At 40.0% G+C, this 24,702-nt stretch overlaps 1 protein-coding gene across 4 annotated transcripts in view; it reads left to right on the forward strand.

Annotated features, from left to right (window-relative positions):
- The window catches only part of SBF2 (SET binding factor 2), a 544,097-nt gene that overhangs the window by 249,230 nt on the left and 270,165 nt on the right, over window positions 1-24,702 (forward strand). For all 4 annotated transcript variants that reach the window (XM_062196513.1, XM_062196514.1, XM_062196516.1 and 1 more), the window contains 3 exons: window positions 652-762; window positions 3,569-3,674; window positions 23,775-23,907. In XM_062196513.1, the coding sequence (XP_062052497.1) occupies window positions 652-762; window positions 3,569-3,674; window positions 23,775-23,907 (350 nt within the window). The remainder of the gene's footprint in view (window positions 1-651; window positions 763-3,568; window positions 3,675-23,774; window positions 23,908-24,702) is intronic.

Genomic DNA, 24,702 nt, shown 5'->3' on the forward strand with positions numbered 1-24,702 from the left:
AGGAAGTGACATATATGTGTATCTGTTTGTATATGTTTGAGAAGAAATAACTTAGTGTCAAGATTTCAATGACAGTGGGGAACCTCTAACAATGCTAAGTTTTCAGTCACAAATTTCATTGAACTGAAAGATTTGTAAAGATTGGATTTTATCATTTATTTTACCATGTGTCTTCCACTGTGCTTGAAGTGTTAGTATTATGGTTTTTTTTTTTTTTTGCTATGCTTTTTTGTAATTCATGTAAGTTATATTTTCTATTGAATAAGTGATCTGTATTATAAAAGCCACAAAAACAAGACAAAAGTGTTACATTTTGATCTTGATATTTGAAGTAATTTGATAGTTAGCTGAAACAACAGGGCAAAACAGTGAAGCAAAAATGGTTTTAGCCCTACAGATTATCTGAGCACAAACACCTGTTTTACAAATTATGGATTTCTGCTTTCTGTAAACTCATCTCAGGAGTTCATTTGGTGGCTCTGGTTCTAAAGGAAAATTTAATAAACGTTTGCTGCTTAAAATTTACTCCATGTTCACCATAGAATATACTTGACTAGGTTCAAAGAGAAATTTTCCTAAGAGCAGATATAATAACAATTTATTTTTAGTGCTTTCTCCCTGAAATAACTTCATGCATCTTTCTCTTTGCAGGCCTGCCTGGGTTTGATCTATACTGTGTATGTGGACAGTCTGAATGTCTCCTTGGAAAGTTTAATCGCAAATCTTTGTGCTTGCCTTGTTCCTGCAGCTGGAGGGTCTCAGGTAAATAGAATAGAAAGGAAGATAGAGCCTATTTTTCTCCCTCTCCTCCAGTTAATTTATGAAGAGAGGGAAACAAAGAATTCTTTAACTGTTTTAGTTTTAAAGAGGATCCTAGTTTAGTTAAGCTTTGTCCCTATGGTCTATCTTGTTGACACCCAACATTTCATTCTTTTCTTTGGTGATGAGGTTAATTTTAACACATGGTTCACCTTTCACATAGCATAATTAGAAGTCATATTTTGTTTAACTTGAACTCTAGTTCATATTTTCTTGGAAATAGACTTTTTTAAGCTTAACTTTTAAATATGTTCTTTCTGTTTTTCTTACTTTTATATAGTTCCACCTCGTTTTTTTAACTTAAAAATGTTTCAGTGATAGGAATTAGAACATTAAGACATTCTCAGCAAACTTACCTATAAACCATTTTAACTGCAAGTACTTTTGGATAGACCTCTTTATTCTATATATCTTAAGAGTTTTGTTTTGTTTCTGAATTATAAAAATAAGAGCCTCAACGATGTTGCTTGATTTATTGTTTCTAGAGAAACCAAACTCTGAAAAGAATAGACTCTTCCTTAAATCCCAAAAATGATTAGTTAGTAATTTATTTTGCTTACTTATTCTTTTTTAAGATTTATTTTATTCTATTTGAATGGAAGAGTTACAGAGAAAGAGAGGGAGAGACAGAGAGAAAGATCTTCCACCTACTGGTTCACTCCCCAAATGGTTCACACCTCCCATGTGGATGACAGGTGCCTGAGAACTTGGGCCATCCTCCACTGTTTTTCCCAAAGAGTGGAATGGGAAGTGGAGCAGGTGGGACTCAGATTGGCACCCATATGTGATGCCAATATATACAGCAATGCAGGCGGTGGCTTTTCCCACTTCATCACAATGCCAGCCCCTTGCTTATTGTTACATTAGGGAAGAGGACAGCTCTCTAAGAATCATGTGGATAGTCTTCAGTCTGATATCACTTGTAGTGAAATTGACTTTGTTTTTGCAAGGGCTTTACCTTTTTAAATGCCTTCTTTCTTTCCCAGTATCTTTGTCTTAAATTTTTATCTTCTTTTTTTTTCTTCTGCTCACTCCTTTTTTTTTTTTTCTTTTTTTAAGATGTATTTATTTTATTTGAAAGACAGAAATACAGAGAGAGAAGGAAAGAGAGAGATCAATCTTCCATCTGCTGGTTCACTCCCCAGATGGTCACTACAGCCAGGCTTGGGCCAGGCCGAAGCCAGGAGCCAGGAGCATCATCTGGGTCTCCCAAATGGGTGTAGGGGCCCCAGTACTTGGTCCATCCTCTGCTGCTTTCCCAGATGAAAAGCAGGAAGCTGGCTTAGAAGCAGAGTGGCCGAGACTCAAACTGGTACCCATGTGGGATGCCAGTGTTGCAGGCGGAGGCCTAACTTTTTATGCCTCTGCATGGGCCCCTTTTTCTCAAAATTTTTAAACTGTATCTGAAGGGAACAAGTCTCATGTATCTGACATATACAGTTTTGTTTTGTTTTTTAACAGTAACAACCAATATTTTAATCAGACAACTCAACCCTCCTTTTCCTTGTTACCAACTTTAGTAACTCATTTAACAGAACAAAGCTATCTTAACAAAAGTTTATAGTTTTTTCTCAGACTGATTAAAATACTGCATATTTTATCTAAAAGAAAAATTATCTGCAGTAAAACCAAAAAGAAACAAATGGAAAACCAGAAGTTCAACTCTTGTATTCCTAGGTATATGATCTCTTTTTGAGCAGAGTAGCAGATGGAAGGCAGAAACTCCTGTTGCTTCATTAACATCTTCCTATGAGGGGTCAGATGGGTTAATAGGCAGGCAGTGGAAATTGGGGTACAGAGTGCTTGCTTTCCCCCAAGGTTGTCTTTAGCAAGATCAAAAGTGCCTGCTTGCCCACTCCCTGAAAGCTTCTAATTTTTTTTTAAGCTGTATAATTTTTTTTATTTCATAAATGTGAATTTATAAAGTGCAACTTTTGTATTGTTGTGGCTTCCCCCCCCCAACCTCCCTCCCTCCCGTGGCCCTCCCCTCTCCCTCTCCCATCCCGCCCTTTATCGAGTTTCATTTTCAATTACCTTCATATACTGAAGATCAACTTAGTATACACTAAGCAAGGATTTCAACAGGCTGCATTCACACAACCGCACAAGGTATAGGGTATTGTTTGACTAGTAGTGTTTTTAAGTTTCATAGTAAAACACATTAAGGACAGAGATCCTACGTGGGGAGCATGTACCCAGTGACTCCCGTTGTTGATTTATCAATTGGCACTCTTATTTATGATGTCAGCAATCACCCGAGACTCTTGCTATAAGCTGTCTAGGCTACTGACATACACAGTTTTAGTAGCACAGTGGTACTTTCCTCCCACCCTCTCCCCTCCCTTGCTGCTGCCCTTCCTCCTCCTCCCTTTGTTATTTTTCTTCTAATTTTTACAAATGCAGGGTAGTAAATGGGAGTTTGCTGATAGGGCCAGATTTTAAGAAGCAGAATTGTTTGTTTTAAGAGCATTTACTAAAGTTGATCAGTTTAACATTTTACCATTTTTTAGTTAATTAAGAGATTGTCAGTGTTTTTTATGCTTCTGCTCTATTAAATTTTCATTGACTTCTGACTTAAACCATTTTCAGTATATAAAGCAACGTGGATGTTAAAGGCTATTCATTGGTATTGATTGCATGTTAATTTGTTCTTTATGTGGCCATTTGTTCTAAATTTGAACTGCAAAGGGATTTTTATTTCAAGAAAAAGTGAAATCATTTGTATGTGTATGTTTCTCCAATTCTGTAGAAGCTGTTTTCCTTGGGTGCAGGAGATCGGCAGCTGATCCAGACTCCTTTACATGATAGTCTTCCTGTCACAGGCACTAGCGTGGCTCTCCTGTTTCAGCAATTGGGTATGTCTTTTTCTTCCAGTTTCAATGTCTTCTTATAGAATCCTATGGAAAAAAATTACGTTCATATCATCTGACATCAGTTAAGAAACTATAGAACAATCATTAAATATCTCTCCCCAGCTTAAGAGGGTAGGAAACAGAGAAGAGCAGAGTTTATTTAGCAAGTTCTGGCTATTGAGGGGGGCTGCCTGCCTGAAAGACTTGATTCTGTGTCATCTCATTGAGAGCACAGGAACTGGTGTAGTCTAGATGTGTGGTGTGGCAAAGTACAAGAAGGGAGGTAAGGATGCTTTCAGTGTGTTGCACAGCTTGCTGCGATTGTAAGAAAGCATGTAACTTGAGATTTATCCCTCGGGAGGGAGAAGAACATCCACTCTTGTATCTTTTTGGAGAGCTACCAATGCGAAGATACAAAGAAGGTAGAACTATTATTCTTTGCTATTAAGAATTAAGTATATTTGCTATTAAGTCAAAAGTATAGCTACCTTGGAATAGTTTGACTTTTTTTAAAGTTAAATAAACCTTATGTTCCAGCCATTCTACTCCTAGGTATTTACCCAATGAAAATGATGGTACATGTCCATAAAAATATTCATACTGAAATGCTCTTAAGCATTGTATTTATAGTATTGGAAACTGAAGACAGGTTCAGTGTCCACCAGTGGTAATGTGTCAGTGATAATGGGAATGGATAAAAGTCCCTGGTACATCCAAACAGTGGAATACTATTAAGCAATACAAAGGAATTAAACATTCATACATACAACATATATGAACCTGAAAATGTTTATGCTAATGATCAGTTTCCGTTAAGTTCTGAAAAATGTAATATAATCTATGGTAGCAAAACCAAGTGGTATTGTAGGCAGGAAGAGGGATTACAGAGGAACATGAGGAAACTTTTTGCATGATGTTTGGGTTCATAATCTTAATTGTAGCAGTGGTTTTACAGATATATAGGTAATCAAAATACGTCAAATTCTAAAAGAAAATTGAAAACATTTACACAAACATTTGTAGATGAGTGCTCACAGCAACATTATCTGTAATAGAAAATGGGAACCAGCATCATGTTGCAATGGACTAAGCCACCGCATGCAACACCTGGTATCAGTTCAAGTTCTAGCTGCTCCTCCTCTTATCCAACTCCCTGCTAATATTCCTAGGAAAGCAGCAGAAGATGGTCCAAGTATCTGGGCCCCTACATCCACGTGGGAGACCTGGAAGAAGCTCCTGGTTCTCAGCGTCGGCCCAGCCCAGTCCCAGCCATTGTGGCCATTTGGGTAGTATACCAGTGGATGGAAGATTTCTCTGTGTATCCCTCTCTATATCTCCACCTCTCAGATACATAAATCTTAAAAAAAAAAAAAAGAAAAGAAAAGAAAAGAAAGAACAGAAAGGAAGAAAATGGAAACAAACCAAATGTCCGCTAATGAATGGATAAGCAGATTTTGGCGAATCCACACAATGAAAAATTTTTCAGCCATAGAAAGAAATGGAATATTGATACATGCTATAACATAGATGAATCCTGAAAACACACTAAGTGAAAGAAGTCAAACAACAAAAGGCCACATATTGTGCGTTTCTACTTTTATATGGTTTCCAAAATAGGAAATCCATGGAGAAAATAAATTAGTGGTTACCAGGGGCTAGGGAGAGAGTGGGCACAGGGATGTGACTGCTGGTACATGTGGGGTTTCTCTTGTGGGATGAAATTGTTCCGAGTTAGATATGGAATAACTTGTGACTATACCAAAAACTGCAGAATTGTACATTTTAAACTGGGTAAATGCTGTGATGTTGATTGTATCTTGATAAGGAAAAAACTGTTTGGGCCTTATCAAAAGAACTGAAGAGCCATCTATAAGAGCCTTGCAGCTGATATAAATGGGAGAGTTTTAGCTTCAAAAAGTATAATAATTGCAGTTGGTTTTAAAATAGCAGTTGTTTTAAGATTCATGAATTCTTATGTTAAAAGGGAATTGTCTGGGCCGGCGCCATGGCTCACTTGGTTAATCCTCCGCCTGCGAGCCGGCATCCCATATGGGCACCGGGTTCTAGGCCCAGTTGCTCCTCTTCCAGTCCAGCTCTCTGCTGTGGCCCAGGAAGGCAGTGGAGGATGGCCCAGCTGCTTGGGCCCTACACCTGCATGGGAGACCAGGAAGAGGCACCTGGCTCCTGGCTTCAGATCAGCGTAGCTCCAGCTGTTGCAGCCATTTTGGGGGTGAACCACCCGATGGAAGACCTCTCTCATCTGTCTCACTCTCTCACTGTCTATAACTCTACCTGTCAAATAAATAATTTTAAAAATCTTAAAAAAAAAAAAAAGACATCCTATTATCTAATAGAATGAGACTGAACTATAGTATCGGGATGCATTTGGTGGTGGCCGGGGGTGTGTGATGACACAGAAAACTGGTTAAGTCAAATGGTTACCTAAAGCAGTAGAGACAGGTTATGACTGAGGAGCTTGCAGGGTTGCTGATAAAGTTCTCTTTCTTGACATGGGTGATTTTGTTAAGATAACTCACTAAGCCATTTTTTTTTTTATTTGTGAGATTAACCTATCTGTGTTTAGTTTCACAATAAAAATACATTCTTAAAAAACCTGGAAAATCTTTAACTTTTTCTAGTTATGCCTGTTGTGGGCCTAACTATCTCAGTTTTTATTCCAAGTTCTTGCCCCCACAGAGATGAGAATTCAAAGCAGAGGCATAAATATAGCTCACAAGTGAAAGCAGGATTTATTTAAAAGTGAAAGAGTGAATATACTTTCTTTTTTTTTTTTTAAAGATTTATTTTATTTATTTGAAAGTCAGAGTTACACAGAGAGAAGAGAGGCAGAGAGAGAGAGAGAGAGGTCTTCCATCCGTTGGTTCACTCCCCAGGTGGCCGCAATGGCCAGAGCTGTGCCTATCCGAAGTCAGGAGCCTGGAGCTTCCTCCAGGTCTCCCATGCAGGTGCAGGGGCCCAAGGACCTGGGCCATCTTCTACTGCTTTCCCAGGCCATAGCAGTGAGCTGGATCAGAAGAGGAGCTGCCAGAACTAGAACTAGCATCCATATGGGATGCCGGCGCTTCAGGCCAAGGCCTTAACCCACTATTCCACAGCACGAGCCCCGAGTGAGTATGCTTTCACACGAGCACGTGGGCAACCCCACACCAAGAGATACTTGCCACGTGTGGGCCTGAGAGATCTGTCTGTGAGGAGAGAGCATGGGAAGAGGCCAGAGTAGGACCCAAAAGTAAGGTCCAGAATCTACAAAGCAAAAAAGGCCAATCTCACATGTATTATCGTCCCTTTTATGAGGTAGGGGCATCATATCTAATTGAATATCCAGGTGGGCTGGCGTGTGGGTGGGGTTTATCGTATATGAGGCTTTCTGGGAGTTTCATGGCACTTCAACGTGGAGCTTAACTTCCACGTGGCCATCATGGGGTCTCCATTATGGTCCTGGATGAGGCACAGTGACTGTGTGGGAAAGTGGGCTTACTGGATAACTGGACACAGGTAACAACAGGTGGGATTACAACACAGGGCTGGCATAAATTGTGATTCCACCTCACCTGTTCTTATCTAATCTTCTTGATTAGTTCCTTTGTATCAGACCTAACTTCATTTTTTAAAAATACCTTAAAAATTACATGGCTTGAGCAAATTAAAATTTTATCCTTCTCACATAAATTGATTGTAGGTAGGCAGTCTAGGACTGGTATTTATTAGTTCCAGGTTGCTTGGGGATGATACGGAAATTCTGTCTGATGATTTTCCTCTGTTTGTTTATGGGGCATTTTCCCTCATTGGACTGTGAGCTTCAGGAACAACTCCATCTTATTGTTCTTGTGTCTTCTATATCTAGCACAGTGCGTGAAGCACAAAGGCTGTTCATTAGTGTCTATCTAGTAAACAAATGACAGGATGGAAGTCATACCTCATTAGATGATTTTTTTTTAAGATTCATTTATTTTACATGAAAGAGCTACACAGAGAGCAAGAGAGAGAAAAAGAGGCAGAGAGGGAGAGAGGTCTTCCACCTGCCGGTTCACCCTCAATTGGCCACAACAGCCAGAGCTGCACCAATCCAAAGCCAGGAGCCTCCTCCAGGTATCCCAGGCAGGTGCTGAGAGGGGCCCAAGTACCTGGGCCATCTTCCACTGCCCTCCCAGGCCACGGCAGAGAGTTGGATTGGGAGTGGAGCAGCCGCCCATATGGGATGCCAGCAGTGCAGCCAACAGCTTTACCTGCTAAAGCACAGTGCCGGTCCCCAGATGATTTCCAATGAAGCTTCCAGAATCCATGATGATTGCTCACTTGAAGATGAAATTTTTGTTATTTCCTTTAATATTTTGAGCTTAATTACCTTTTGCTTGCATATTCTAAATCCTCTTTTTTCAGAGAAAGAATGGGGAAAAGATAAGGGAGGAAAGCAGAAAGACAGTGCTGTGTACGGAGTTGTAGTTTCCAAAGCCTGTGGTAGTGATAATTCTGTCTAAAGACATTCTCTTATCACTAGTCATTTTGGTTGGACCAGTTGAAGGCCAATATTAGACCATTATCAGAGTTCACTACCTGTGTTGGCCGGGGTGGGGGAGGTGGGAGGGTGGTAGTTGTGGATTTTACAAAGCACAGACAGGAAGCAGATAAGACTAGAAGATTCTTTTGTAGCCTTGACTAGTTTTCCTGTGAAAAGTCTAAATGTAATGATAGCATTTCCTTTGTTCTTCTCTCTATGAATTGGTAGGATACTGAAATTGTTTTCCAAAAATAATTATGTGGATTTGTGCCATTCTGACCCCATAATTTCCTGTTAATCACCTTTATCGCTTGCTTATCATCTTTTTATTTATTTGGTTCTTCTCTTGTTGCAGCCTATGTGAAATGTTTGTTTGCCTAATATTTGTATGTTAAGTATAGTAAACAGTAGTGCTTTATATTAGTAAGATTGTATTTATAGAAACTTTCTTTTTCAAAGATTTATTTATTTGAAAGGCAGAGTTACAGAGGTAGAGGAGAGAGGGAGGGAGGGAGAGAGGTCTTCCATCCACTGGTTCACTCCCCAACTGGCTGCGAATAGTCAGAGCTGGGCTGATCTGGAACCAGGAGCCAGGAGCTTCTTCCAGGTCTCCCACAAGGTGAGGGGCCCAATGACTTGGGCCATTTTCTACTGCTTTCTCACACCAAAGCAGAGAGCTGGATTAGAAGTGGAGCAGCAGGGTCTTGAACCTGAGCCCATGTGGGATGATGGCACTGCAGGCAATGGCTTTACCCTGCTATGCCACAGCTCCAGTCCCAGGAACTGATTTTTTTTTTTTTTTTTAATTTGACAGAGTTATAGACAGAGACAGAGAGAAAGGTCTTCCTTTCGTTGTTTTGCTCCCCAAATGGCTGCTACAGCCGGCACTGCGCCGATCCGGAGCCAGGAGCCAGGTGTTTCCTCCTGGTCTCCCATGAGGATGCAGGGGCCCAAATACTTGGACCATCCTCCACTGCCCTCCTGGGCCACAGCAGAGAGCTGGACTGGAAGAGGAGCAACCAGGCCTAGAACCCGGTGCCCATATGGGATGCTGCCGCCACAGGCTGAGGATTAACCAAGTGAGCCACGGCGCTGGCCAGAATTGATTTTTGTTTAACTTTTATTTAATAAATATAAATTTCCAAAGTACAGCTCATGAATTACAATGGCTTTTCCCTCCCCATAACTTCCCCCCCACCCACAACCCTCCCATATCCCGCTCCCTCTCCCATTCCATTCACATCAAGATTCATTTTCAATTCTCTTTATATACAGAAGATCAATTTAGTATATATTAAGTAAAGATTTCAACAGTTTGCACCCACACATAAACACAAAGTGTAAAGTACTTTTTGAGTACTAGATATACCATTAATTCACATTGTACAACACATTAAGAACAGAGTTCCTACATGAGGACTAAGTGCACAGTGACTCCTGATGTTTACTTAACAATTTGACACTCTTGTTTATGGCGTTAGTAATCACCCCAGGCTCTTGTCATGAGTTGCCAAGGCTATGGAAGCCTTTTGAGTTCGCCAATTCCAATCTTATTTAGACAAGGTCATAGTCAAAGTGGAAGTTCTCTCCTCCCTTCAGAGAAAGGTACCTCCTCCTTTGATGGCCCATTCATTCCACTGGGATCTCACTCGGAACTGATTTTTTTAAAAATAACTCCTTTGGTATTTAAATTGAATCCATACTTGCTGGGTGTGTTATCCCTCCCGGACCTCATCTTATATAATACCCTGTATGTTTTTGTAATCGCTGTACATGCAGATTTGGATTTTAATTGCGAACACATTAGAATGTTGATTACTCAGTTTTCACAGTATACTCTTTGTTATACTTTTAAAGTCACCAAGTGAACTGAACCTAACCCTTCAGCTATCATCACTTTGTTTCCATAGTGCAACCACAGTAATCTTGTATCATCTTTGTTTATACTTTATGTATGCATACTTTCATTTACCTTACTTGTGTTTAGCTTTAGTCAGTTTTTCATTAGCTATTATTGCTTCAGTCTTTCTCCTTTGATTCCCTCTTATAATAAATGTAGATTTTTAAAATGTCATTAAAAGAGCTGAAGTTGTTTTCAGTTTATCTAACCAACATTATTTTTACTTTTTAGTGTTAGAAGACCAAAATAACAACAGTTTAGTTTAACAGTTTTAATTGCCTTTTTTTAAATTTTAGAATTGGGCAACACTTCATAACATTGAGTAAGTTTTTTGAAGGGCTAAGCAGAAGAGGTTGGTTTTATAGACAGAAAAGGACTAAAGAGAGCAGAAACACATGCAGAGGGAGTTTGGTTATTTCAAAATTACTGTCATTTTAAGTTTGGTACAAGGATGCAGAATAGTCGGAAAATAACTGAATGCTTAAAATCCCATTATTTCAGGTTTTGTAAACATTGAAGCAGAGGGAATTTCAGTTATGCCAATTAAAACTATTTCCTGACTTTGTGGAAAGTCAAATACATACCTCATTTTCAGCTTTGTGACGTGGAACTTCCACATGAGTGACTCCATTTTGATTTTTAGCATGGTCTGCAGAGGCTTAGCATGAGAGTTTGGTGCAGCACAGTGGACACTTGGAGCAGGCATTTGGCACAGTGGTTAAGGCACCCTTTGTGATGCCCACATCCTCTATCAGAGTGCCTAGGTTCAAGTCCTGACTCCACTTAACAATTCCGGCTTCCTGCTGATGTGCACCCTGAGAGGCAGCAAGTGATGGCTCAAGTATTTGGGTCCCTGCCACCCATGTGGGAGACTTGGATTGAGGGCCTGGCTTGTGACTCAGCCCTGGCTGTTGCAGCCATTGAGGAGTAAATTGCTGGTTAGAGTGACTTTGTCTTGCTGCCTCTGCTATCAAAAAGCTCTCAAAAAGAAAGATGTGCAAAATTTCTTAAAGGCAGTGCTTTAAAAAATGTTGTTTGGTGAATTTATGAACTACCTGATTTTATCCTTTTCCATAAATAGTCAAAATCTAGTGTCATGGGTCATATTTCTCTCATAACTCAGTTTTCCCAGCTCATTAACATGTCATAATTATTTTAGTCTTATCCTCCCTTATAAATAATCACTTGCTTTCTCAATACTTTTTATTTCAAAAAGATAGTTTGAAACTTGAATTCCTAGTGTTGCTATTAGTGGGACACTGTGCCCTACATAGAAGAGGGAAATCTAGAAAATTCGGTGTTTATGTCTGTGATTAGTGTTTTTGATAGTTTGAATATCAGCTGTGCAACTTAGGGATTTCTAACTAAATCTCCTAACTATTGCATTCTGGAGCACTTTTCTTCAGAAGCTACTTACGTATACTGTATTCCCCAGTCCTAAGGATCTTTGAGGAAGACTATTCCAATTTAATTTCTTGGAACAAATAATACAAGAGTCTGTAAATAAAGTTCCCATTATGCTTACCGACATACATTATGATGGAATACAAATTTTCGTCAAATATTTACAAAGCCATTACCACGTTCCAGATCCTAAGCTTGTCACTGGGAATAGAAAGATGAATAAATCACAGCCTTCATCCTGGATACACTTTCAGCTTAGTGGAGAAATAGCTAATATTTTTTAATATAGTACAATATAATTAATATAAAAATCAAGATTCAAGAGCAAATTGTTACTAGCTAGAAAAGAGGAAGAAGGATAAGAGGGGCATTCCAGAAGAAAAGCATGTGCAGCAGTATAAGGAGTCATGAAAGGCCTTCTCGGAATAGTGAGATATTTGATGAAACTAATGCTTAGAGTGGTGGGAATTATTCAGAGTGTTATTGAGAAACTGACTGCTTCTCATTTCAAACTGAAAATTAAGTAGTTATGCTATTTCTGTAGAAAATCATTTTGAAAATACAAAAACTGACTGAGTCCCTGGTTGACTCATATACTAAACTTACTAGAATAACACATAATAAAGTTTGTAGTTGCTACATGATATATTTTTGAAGACAGTTCAGAAGAATATGATTCAAAACTATCTACCCATTGTCCTTTTATGGCACTTAAATGCTATTATTAAATACTTACCTTTGTGTAGCGTTATCCTTTTTTGAATATAAATGCTCTGAGGAAAGATAACCATAATTTTATTAAGAGATGCTCTTCAGAGGTGGGCATTATGGCACAGCTAGTTAAGCCACTGACAGGATGCCATGTTGGAGTGCCGCTATGAGTCCCAGCTTCTCTGCTCCACATCCAGCTTCCTGCAAATATGCCTGCTTGGGCCACTGCCACCAAGTGGGCAGACCTGGATAGAGCTCCTGGCTCCTGGCTCCTGGCTTTGGCCTGGCCTGGCTTTGGCTGTTGTGGTCATTTGGGAAGTGAACCAGCAAATTGGAGATCAATCTGTGCCTGTCTGTCTCTTTCTCTGTCTCTCTGCCTCCCCTCAGCCCCAATTCTGTGTTGCTTTACCTTCCAAATAAATACATGTTTGAAAGAGAGACAAAATAAATAAATTGTATAGGACTTTCTGAAACATATCCTGGCTTGAAAGCAGGGCCTTCCATTCCTCAGTTTACTCATTTGAAAGCTGAGACACAGTATTTTGTTTTTTCAGTATTTCATCATTATTGAAAGAAGGTAGGGATTCTAGGAAAATGCCCACTACCCTCATCCCCAAACAGGAAACAAACAGGCTTAATGCAATGAATTTTGGAACTCCAACCTCTCAAGAAGCTTGAGATCAGGAAGTTTTTCAGAATGTTTTGCAGTTTTAAATAATCAACAGGATGTGTATGTACCATTGTAGTGAAATCAGGAGAATTATCACGGGAAAGTTTTTCAGATTGTCTCCTCTGCTCTCATTGTGCAACTTTGGATGGATGTCGGGCAGCAGAAGACTAGGAAACAATTCAGTCAGAATAATTATGACTTAAGAAAGTAAAAGAAATTGAATTTCTAAATGTAGTTATGAATGTAGCAACAAATATTGTTACTTAGAAATAAAAATCATTTATGCAATTTCTTAAAATATTTGAAGTCATTATATAAAGCTTGGGAAAGTATATGACATTAAGAATCGGGCATGAGTATGTTGTTCTGTATTACACTATTAAGTTTCTGGATAATAAGAAGCTTACTCCAAGCACTAAAATGTTGTCTCTAACTCATATTTAAATTGTGAGACTTATATCTTGTCTTAGTAAATACTGCACAATATTTTTTCTCCTTGATAAAGTAAGCTGTTTGTTTTTAACCAGGCTAAATAGTGGACAGTTCTTTAGAAATGCTTGCCTTCCTTTTTCACAATTTACCTGACCCTGATTCATGGTAAATAGAAATTGTATTTTCTGACAAGCTGCTTGTGAATGAGTTATCATTTTGGGGTCAGAAGGTAAGACAGAGACTTCTGATAGGAGCAGAGAAGGGTAGTTCTTCACAAAAAATGTCTGGACTTTCTCTTACTGCATGAATTGGCCTTAGCAGAGTTACCCATAAGGTGTTAATGACTATTGCTCCCACAGTCTTATTTCTTTATACATGTCCTTCTGTCAGCTTTGAGTGTGTTCACCTTCTCATCTCCCTAACTAATGCTTATCCTTTAAAATTCAACTCAAAAGTTGGTTTCTTTAGGTAGCTCCAACCCCAGATAGTCCTAGTCCCAGTGTGATCACAAGTGTCCTTAACAGATGGAACAGGGAAGCAAGAGTCGATGTTGGAGTGACACATGTGAGAAAACTGCCCAATGTCAGCTTTTTTTTTTTTTTTTTTTTTAGATTTACTTATTTACTTGAAGGGCAGTTAGAGGCAGAGGTGGAGGTGATGAGAGAGATAGAGAAAAAGGGAGAGAAAAAGGTCTTCCACCTGCTGGCTTACTCCCCAAATGGCCACAATGGCCATGGCTAGGTAGATCTAAAGCCAGGAGCTTGGAGCTTCTTCCAGATCTCCCACACAGGTGCCTAAGCATATGGGCCATCTTCCACTTCTTTCCCAGGCCATAGCAGAGAGCTAGATCGGAAAAGGAGCAGCTGGGATTTGAACTGGTGCCCATATGATATGCCGGCGCTTTGCAGGTAGCAGGCTTTACCTGCTACCCCACAGCACCAGTCCCCCAATGTCAGCTTTAAAGATGGAAGATAGGCACGAGCCAAGGAATGTGAGAAGTTACTAAAAGTTGGAAACCCACCTAGATTGGTTAGATTCTGGCCACTAGAAATGTAGGATAATAAATTTGTATTATTTTAAGCCACCAAATTTGTGGTGATTTGAAACAGCAACCATCAGAAAGTAATGTGTCTACAGAATGTTTTGTTTTTGTTTGGTTGGCTTTTTTGGTTTTTTGTTTGTTTGTTTTGTTTTTTTTTTTTGACAGGCAGAGTAGACAGAGAGACAGAGAGAAAGGTCTTCCTTTACCGTTGGTTCACCCTCCAATGGCCGCTATAGCCGGCGCACCACACTGATCCGAAGCCTGGAGCCAGGTGCCTCTCCTGGTCTCCCATGGGGTGCAGGGCCCAAGCACTTGGGCCATCCTCCACTACACTCCTGGGCCACAGCGGAGAGCTGGCCTGGAAGAGGGGCAACCGGGACAGAATCCAGCGCCCCGACCGGGACTAGAACCCGGTGTGGCGGCGCCGCAAGGCGGAGGATTAACCTAGTGAGCCGTGGCACCGGCCCTACAGAATGTTTTAAAATAAGCTTTTGATTTTAAATAATTCAACTCACAAGAAATCCCTAAATTAATAGAGTCTCTTGTGTGTAGATAACCCACCTTCCCAAATAGTAATATAATCATAGCACATTATAAAATCCAAGAATTCACCTCAGTACTATACTACTGAGTATACCCTCTATAATTTTGACTTCTGGAAGCATGTTTATGTCTTATTTGAGAAAACAATGAGATTAATCAAGATAGGAAAAAAATATTAAAACTAAAATTATATAGAAACAAACTCCAAGGGCTAACATTGTGGCACAGTGGTTTAAGCCACTGCCTGCAGTGCTGGCATCTCATATAGGAGCACTGGTTTAAGTCCTGGCTGATCCGCTTCTGACCCAACTCCCTGCTAGTGTGCCTAGGAAGGCAGCAGATGATGATCCAGGTACTTGAGTCCATGTGGGAGACTCACATGGAGTTCCTAGCTTCTGGCTTTGGTCTACTCGAGACTCAGTCATTGTGCAAGTGAACAAATACATGAATGATTTCCTTCTCCCCCTCCCCATCCTCCTCTGTCACTCTGCCTTTCAAACAAATAAATACATCTTTTAAAAAGAAAATAAGAAGCTCCACTATCTTTCAAGTGAATAACATAACCACACTAAAGATTGGAGGGAGGGGAGAAGCTATTCAGAATAGGAAATACAATATTTGACTACCTAACCTCAGTTTTTAACAATTTTGAGGAGAGAATTTCCAGTAAACTCCTTTTTGTTCACTTGGTGCTTTGAGTTAGAGTGACTGAAATAGTTCGGAAACTATTTTACAAGTAATATTAGATTTAGCAAGGAAATAAATTTCAGTACCTAGAATCTTAGTCTTTAATACTGTTCATCACTAGAAAGTGCCAACTCTCTGGAGAAATGAGTGATTTAGGTAGGAGCAGAATATATACAATATAAGCCTGGATGATTTTGTTTAACTAGAAAGTAGTAAAGAACTACAGGACCTACATTAAAGGAGTTCCCTCTGTTTACATCCAGGACATATTTAGCAGCAAATACAATTGAATGCAGTTATGACTTAAAGACTCTTAGGAGGGAAAGAAAGAACCCGTGAGTTCATATAAATGGATGGATGAATGGATGAATGAATGAATGAATGAATGTAAGTAACAGGGACGAAACGGGAGAACTGCTTACTACAGAATGCCAGGTGCAGACTGGTGAATATGGAGGGAGTGCTGGATTTGGAAAGTCATTTTATTATCATCACAGTAAAGACTTAGGCAAGAATTATCAATAAATGCCAAGTCTGGATAGACATAACAAGATTGTTTACCAAGTCTTTTTTCTTTAATATTTATTTTTTTATTTGAAAGGCAGAGTTACTGGGATGGAGAGAGTAAGATCTTTCATCTGCTGATTGACTCCTAAATGGTTGCAACAACTGGCCTGGGCCAGGCAAAAGCTAGCCTGGAACCAGGTCCCCCATATGGGTGCAGTAGCCCAAGGACTTAGGCCATCTTCCTCTTTCTTCCCAGGCAAGTCAGCAGAAAGCTGGACTAGAAGTGGAGCAGCCAAGACTTGAACCATGTCCATAAGGGATGCCAGCATTTAAAAAATATATATATTTATTTATTTGAAGGCAGAGATACAGAAAAAAGGGGGTGAGGAGGGGGAGAAAGAATACTTCTATCCACTGGTTCACTCTGCAAATGGCCACAACAGCTGAGGCTAGGCTAGATCAAAGAAAGCACCCAGGAGCTTCTTCTGGGTCTCCCACATTGGTGACAGGAGCCCAAGGACTTGGGCCATCTTGTACTGCACTCCCAGGCACATTCACAGGGAGCTGGATCAGAAGTGGAGCAGCCGGGACATAACCCTGCGCTCATATGGGATGCTGGCACTGCAGGCAGCAGCTTCCCTTTATGCCACAGCACTGGCCCTGGGATGCCAGCACTGCAGACAGTGGCTTAACCCTTTACAGTCTTAAAATGTCTTGCTGCACACTGTTTTTGAGTTACAAGGAAAGACATCACTTATATTTTTGTAGAAATTGGACAGCATTGGACAAAATTTGGGAAAGCAAAATTAACATGTCAAAGGAAGTACTTCTGGTTATGGCAGTATAAAGAATTTAGCAAGCTGCTTCTCCCCCCCCCCAAAAAAAAAAGTATAAAATTGGACAAAATTGTTGAGACATTCAAGGAAACAGTAAAATGTAACCCATACTCTGGGTCAATTGATTCTGATTGGCCCGATACTGTTTTTAACAGATAAAGACATTAAATCAACCACTGTAAATATGCTAAAAGGAGCTCAAGGAAACCAAATTGAAAGAATGGAAGTAAAATCTAATAACAGAGACTCAACACCTAAGCAATCTTAATAATGAAATAAAAACTGTAGGAGAAAACACTAAATAGAAATTATAGAATTGGTGGACAGTGGTGTGGTGTGGTTGGTGAAGCTATAGCCTGTGATGCCAGCATCCTGTGTGGGCATTGGTTCATGTTCCAGCTTTACCACTCCCAACCTAGCTCCCTGCTAATGTGCCTGGGAAAGCAGCAGAAGATGGCTCAAGTACTTAAACCCCTGCCACACGTATGGGAGACTCAGATGGAGTTCCAGGCTCCTTTTTTTGGCTTGGCCTACCCCTGGATGTCACAGCCATTTGGGAGTGAACCAGCAAATAAAAGATCTCTTTTTCTTTTTATTTCCTTTTATCTCTGTAATTCTGCTTTTCAAGTAAATAACTAAATATTTAAATGGAAAAAGTATAGAATTGAATAATACAAAAACAAAATGTTTACTACTTAGGCTTAACAACACATTTGAGACAGCAGAAGTAACAATCAGTAAAATAAGTGAACAGTCAGTAGAAATGATCCAGTGTGAAGAAGAGAGAGAAAGAGATTGTGATAATATCAACAGATACTCAAGGAACATGAAAGAATAATAGCATGGTTGTATTGGGTATCTCCAGTAGATAATGGTGGGGATGGTTAGAAGAAAATAATTAAAGAAATAATGCTGAAAAACTTCAAAGTTGATGAAAATCAATCTGTAGATCTTAGAGCTTGGTGAAGACTGAGTAAACAGTAAACAGTTCTTTCATAGATAAAACATGATTGATATTTCTAAAAGGATCAAAATTCTTAACAGCAAAAGAGAGTGAAGTGATTTATCACTGTGAACCAGTTGAACAATAATTTGACTATGATCTTGTGATAAAAGTGAATGCCGGGGGCCGGCGCCGCGGCTCAATAGGCTAATCCTCCGCCTGCATCGCTGGCACACCGGGTTCTAGTCCTGGTCGGGGCACCGCATTCTATCCCGGTTGCCCCTCTTCCAGTCCAGCTTTCTGCTGTGGCCCGGGAAGGCAGTGGAGGATGGCCCAAGTGCTTGGGCCCTGCACCCCATGGGAGACCAGGAGAAGCACCTGGTTCCTGGCTTCAGATCAGCGTGGTACGCCGGCCGGCCGCAGCGCACCGGCCACGGCGGCCATTAGAGGGTGAACCAACGGCAAAGGAAGACCTTTCTCTCTGTCTCTCTCTCTCACTGTCCACTCTGCCTGTCAAATAAATAAATAAATAAATCGTGAATGCCAGACAGTGGGTTAAGCTGCCACTTGGGATGCCCACCTCCCTTTTCAAAGTGCCAAATTCAAATCCCAGCTGCTCCACTTCCCATCCAGCTTACTGATAATGCACATCCCAAGAGGTAGCAGATAATGACGCAAGTACGTAAGTCCTCCCACCCACACTGGAGACCCAGATGGTATTCCAGGCTCCAGGTTTTGACCTGGTCCAGCCTACTGAATCAGCAGATGAAAGATTCCTTCTCTCCTTCTGTGTCACTTTGCTTTTCAAATAGATAAACATTTAAAAGCTTACTTCATAATGATGTAGGCAGACAGTACCTGCACATACACCCAACTCATTCCCACAAATGGCTGGAAATATCCAATATGTCTGTAGGGTTGGCACACCCACTCCTCATCGTGTACCTGAGCCCTATGTGTGCTAGATACCATGGTGCTTCTGAGATGCCCAAAGAAAGAGGCATGGAAGTGAGCAGTACTCAAGCTCCATCCAAACTGACTCCTTTGAATATTCAGTTAGGTCCTGCCCCAAGCACCCCGCCTACCCTATAAAAGAAAGACCCCAACTTTCACAGGGGCAGCAGCCCTTCCTTTGACAAGGAAGGTTGCCTGTGCTCATGTCTGAGTATGTGCTATCTGTTTCAACTCCTACCCACCTTATATACATTTCCTCCTTTTGTATATTCAGATGTGGAGCCAAGAACTTGGATCAAGCCTTGCTTTTGTTGAATCCCTCACAGCAATAACAATATGAAAAGAATCATTTTGAGGAGCTCTAAAATTTGGTGTGTGAAGTGTGCTTTGGCATCTCCTCTTGCATACCTGGCAATGTATCTCCTTTGTTTTACCCTTTCCCTGTCAGACTCTAGAAAACAGTCACCATACTCCACATACCGTGAGGTACTATACAAGGAAATTCATTATGGTATTGTCTGCAAATGTTTCTCAGTAGGTAGAGAATAAATTTAAAGCTGATTTATATAATAGTGGATATTTGGTTTTAAAAAGTAATCGATTTTGATGATATAGTCAATAGAAAACTAAGTTGCAGGGCAAGGTATATTTAAAAAAGAGTCCTATATGTTTGCCAGTTCAAGTTCCAGCTACTCCACTTATGATCCAGCTCCCTACTAATGGCCTGGGAAAGCAGCAGAAGATGGTCTGAGTCCTTGGGCCCTTGTGCCTGTGTGGGAGATCTGGAAGAAGCTCTTGACTTCTAGCTTTGGTCTGGCCCAGCCCCAGCGGTTGCAGCCATTTGGGGAGTGAACCAGTTGTTGGAAGATCTCTCTCTCTCTCTGCTGCTCCCTCATTCTGTAACTCTGCCTTTTAAATAAATTATTAAAAATACAGTTAAAAAATGAGAGGAATTAACTGACAAACTTAAAAAATAATATTTAACACTGAAACAGTCAAGGGGGAACAGTGGAACAAAATAAAAGACTTAAGAAATGCTAAATGGGGCCTGCGCTGTGGCGCAGTGGGTTAAAGCCCTGGCCTGAGGTGCCAGCATCCCATATGGGCACCAGTATCCCATATGGACACTGGTTCTAGTCCTGGCTGCTGCTCTTCTGATCCAGCTCTCTGATATGGCCTAGGAAAGCAGTGGAAGATGGCCCGAATGCTTGGTCCCCTGTACCCAAGTGGGAGACCCCGAAGAAGCTCCTGACTCCCAGCTTTGGATCGGTGCAGCTGCAGCTGTTGTGGCCATCTGGGGAATGAACCAGCGGATGGAAGACTGCTCTTGCTGTCTCTCTCTCTCTCTGTACTCTTTCAAATAAAATAAATCTTTAAAAAAGATATACTAAATAAAGAGCAAAATGGCTGACAAATCTTCCATATCAACAGTTAAACTAAGTGTAAATGTACCAATCTCTCAATTCCAAAGGCAGAGCTTGTCGAACTACATATTTTTAAAAAATATTTATTTATTTATTTATTTGAAAGTCAGAATTATGCAGAGAGAGAAGTCTTCCATCTGCTGGTTCACTCCCCAATTGACCACAATGACCAGAGCTGCACTGATCCAAAGCCAGGAGCTTCTTCCAGGTCTCCCACGTGTGTACAGGGATCCAAGGGCTTGGGCCATCCTGTACTGCTTTCCCAGGCCATAGTAGAGAGCTGGATTGGAAGTGGAGCAGCCAGGACTCGAACCAGTATGCTGGCACTGCAGGTGGTGGCTTTACCTGCTACGCCACAGCACTGGCCCCCAAACTACATTTTAAAAAGGACGTTCAAACTATTTGCTATGAACAAGAGAAACATTTGACCAGCTGTCATCAAATATGGTCCAATGGCCAAAGCAGACTCAAGTTGTTTTTATATAATTTACCAGCTAAGGTTTGTTCTTGAAATTTTTTTAGATTTTTTAAATTGATTAATTATTGAGCTACAGAAGACAGAGGGAGAGACAGAAAGGTCTTCTATCCACTGGTTCACTCCCCAGATGGCTCAATGGCCAGAGTTGAGCCGATCTGGAGCTAGGAGCTTCCTCCAGGTCTTCCAAGTGGGTACAGGGGCCCAAGCACTTGGGCCATTTTCCACTGCTTTCCCAGGCCGTTAGCAGAGAGCTGGATCAGAAGAACAGCAGCTGTGACACAAACCAGTGACCCTATGGGTTGCTGGTGCCGCAGGCAGAGGCTTAGCTACAGTGCCAACCCCTGTTCTTTAGTTTTTTTAAAACCTATTTTTATTTATTTTATTTTGTTTGAAGGACAGAGATCTTCCATCCCCTGCTTCACTCCCCAAGTAGATCAGCCAAGAGAGGGCCAGGTAACAGGAATCCAGAACTCAGTCAGGTCTCCAGTTCAATCAGGGACCCGGTATTTGAGCCCTCACCTTCTGCTTCCCAGAATGCTTAGCATGAAGCTGGATCAGAAGCGGAGAACCTGAGATTCAAATCAGGTACTGTTATATGGGATGCAGGTGTCCCAAATGGTGACTTAATCCCTGTGCCAAATACCTACCCATGTGCTTCATTTTTTAAAGTTTTTTTTTTAAAGATATACAAGCAGCAAACAATTTGAAAATAAAACTAACGTAACCATTCCTTTACATTATGTCTAAAAGAGTAAAGTGCCTAGGAATAAATTTAATCAAGAGTGTGAAAGACTTGTTCTTTGGAAACTACAAAACATTGGCTGAAGAAATAAAAGCTACTCATGTTCATGGATTGGAAGATTCAGTGTTGTTAGGATGTTGGTATTATGCAAAGCAATTTAAAGATGCAGTGCATTCTTATCAAAACTCTAATGACCTTTTTTATAGAAATGGGAAAAGCTGATCCTTAAATTTGTGTGGAATTTTGTGATATATTGAATAACCAAAGCAATATTGAGAAAGAACAGAGTTTGAAGGTTCAGCTCACTCTTCCCAATTTCAAAACTTACTACAAACCTTAGTAAGCAAATAGTATGATTTTGGCATAGTATAGACACATAGAGCAGTGGATACAATTGAGAGTCCAGAAATGAACTCATACATTTATGGTGAATTGATTTTTGACAAGAGTAGCAAAACTGTAAGATGAGTCTCTTCAGCAAATGGTTGTGACACCAGCATCCCAGTACAGTACAGAACAAGTACAGGTTTTCAAGTCCCCACTACTATGCTTCTGATCTGGCTCCCTGCTAATGCACCTGGGAAATTAGCAAATGATGGTTTGGTCACCCATGTTGGAGACCCACTTGGAGTTTCTGGCTCCTGGCTTCAGCCTTGCCTAGCCATGGCTGTTGTAGGCATTTGGGGAATAAACCCGTGGATAGAAGATAATCTCATCCTTCCCCTCCCATTATGCCTACCAAATAAATAGATATTTTACAAAACATTAGAAAACAACAATGCATTATCATTTTGTATTCACCAGCATTGATACAAATTTTTTTTAAAAAAGGAAAAGGTGTGTTATTGCAGATGTAAAGAAATAAGAACATTCACATATTGCTGGTGGAAATGTAAAGTAGTTCAAGTGCTGTGTAAAACAGTTCCTTTAAAGATTAAACATGGCAGTCACATGTAACCTTACAGTTAAACTTTTAGGTATATTTACACAAAAGAATTAAAAATGGATACTAAGGCCAGCGCCGCAGCTCACTAGGCTAATCCTCCACCTGCAGCGCTGGCACGCTGGATTCTGTCCCTGTTGCTCCTCTTCCTGTCCAGCTCTCTGCTGTGGCCCGGGAGTGCAGTGAAGGATGGCCCAAGTGCTCGCGCCCTGTACCCACATGGGAGACCAGGAGGAAGCACCTGGCTCCTGGCTTCAGATCGGCACAGCACGCTGGCCGTAGCGGCCATTTGGGGGGTGAACCAACAGAAAAGGTAGACCTTTCTCTCTGTTTCTCTCTCTCTCTCTCTCTCTCACTGTATAACTCTGCTTGTCCCCCCGCCCCCCCCCCCAAAAAAAAGGATACTGAAACAGGTTCATGTGTATGCGTGTTGAGAGGACTATTCCAAGTAGCTAAAAGATAGCAAAAACCCAGATGTGCATCTAAAGGATAAATGGATGGGAAATCAAAATGAGGTATATACATAAAATGCTGTTCAGGCATGAAAAGGAATGAAGTACTAAAATGTTACAGGTTGTTAGACTTGATTTTAAAATATATATATTTATTTTAAGTAGAGAAAGTCCTGAGTTACAAAGACAGGGGTAACATTATGATGCAGCTGGATAAGCAACCATTTGTGATACCTGCATCCCTTATCAAAGTTCCTGTTTAAGTCTCAGCTGCTCTACTTCCATTGCAACTTTCTGATAATGCACATGGGAAAGCAGCAAATGATAGCCCAAGTAGCTGGGCCCTTGCCACTCACTCGGGAGACCCAGATGGAGTTCTTGGCTCCTTGCTTCAGCCTAACCCAGCCTTGGCTATTGTAGCCACTTTGGGAGTGAAGTAGCAGGTGGAAGGTTATCTCTTGCCCTCTCCCTTACCCTCTCTATCAACTCCGCCTTTTCAAAAAGTAAATCTTTTTAAAAAACAAAGTAGTAAAAAGATAGAAGAAGCTATACCAAATTTCAAATCAAAGTCTAATTATGTTAATGTCAGATTTACTTTAATGGGAAAAAGTTAGCAGAACAATGCCATTGTCTAAAACAGGAACTTGAGTACAGACCTTGGAGATAAAGTTGAGAAGAAGTTAATAGTGTATTTCCAATCAACCATTATTATCAATGAATGTTACACTGACTTGGAAAGTAAAGATAAAACAGTATCTGGGAAAACAAAGACTCACAGGTTATATGCAACTTATAGTTCATCTTGATATTTCCCTTTGGAGATTCCAAAAATACTGGCTTTCTTTTTTCTTTTTGTATGTCATTCTAAGTCTGATTGTTGGCAGCACTCAGTATACTTTTCCTCTTGTGTTTTCAGGAATTCAGAATGTCCTCAGCCTCTTCTGTGCAGTACTCACAGAAAATAAGGTTCTCTTCCATTCTGCAAGTTTCCAGAGACTTAGTGATGCTTGTAGAGCCCTGGAATCTTTAATGTTTCCTCTTAAATATAGGTGAGATTTTTTTATTTGATAATTTTATTTATGCCAAAATTATGCACTGCTTATTGATAAGTAAAAATGTCATGACATAATGGTTTTTAACTGCATAAATGTAAACTCTAAAGCAATGCCATTACGTGAGTCATAATTCTGATAAAACCTAGCCTAGACTTTGGAACTTTTCCAGATTTTCCATTATGGAGTGTTGACTGATTTTGTGAAAATAATATTTAAATAGTATTGTCAGCAATACTTAATTTTCTCTTAATATAGTTTGTGGTAAAAGTATTCAGTGAGTGTTGACCATTGGTATTAAAAAATTATTATTGAGTTTAGATATTTTAATAATGTTGCCATTTATTAATAAAGAGGCCTTATCTGTTTTAGACATCTCTTAAAGTATTTATAGATTAACAATACAGTAATGATATCTAGGGTTTGCTTAAAAATAATATAGTAGAAAAAAGAACAAAAGTGAGTTGAAAGATATGTATATAGATATGAATATAGCCATGGATTGGTATTGTCAAATCTGGGTTGGATAATGAAGCTTCATAGTAATTTTTTCCTTCTCTGTGTTTTTAAAGGATTTGTTGAAATTTTCTACAACAAAAAGTATAAAAACAAAACAATATAAACATTAATGCCTAATAGTGCTATAAGGAGAATATCTTACTTTAATAATAGTGTTCAATCAATTTGATAATTGTAATATCTAGGAAACATAAACCTATACAAACTAGGTAAAATTTTCAACTCTCTCAATAATTTTCTTAAAAATGTTTATTTGTCTATGTGCTTTTCTTA

The sequence above is a fragment of the Lepus europaeus genome, chromosome 7 (assembly GCF_033115175.1).
Source record: "Lepus europaeus isolate LE1 chromosome 7, mLepTim1.pri, whole genome shotgun sequence".
Lineage (NCBI taxonomy): Eukaryota > Metazoa > Chordata > Mammalia > Lagomorpha > Leporidae > Lepus > Lepus europaeus.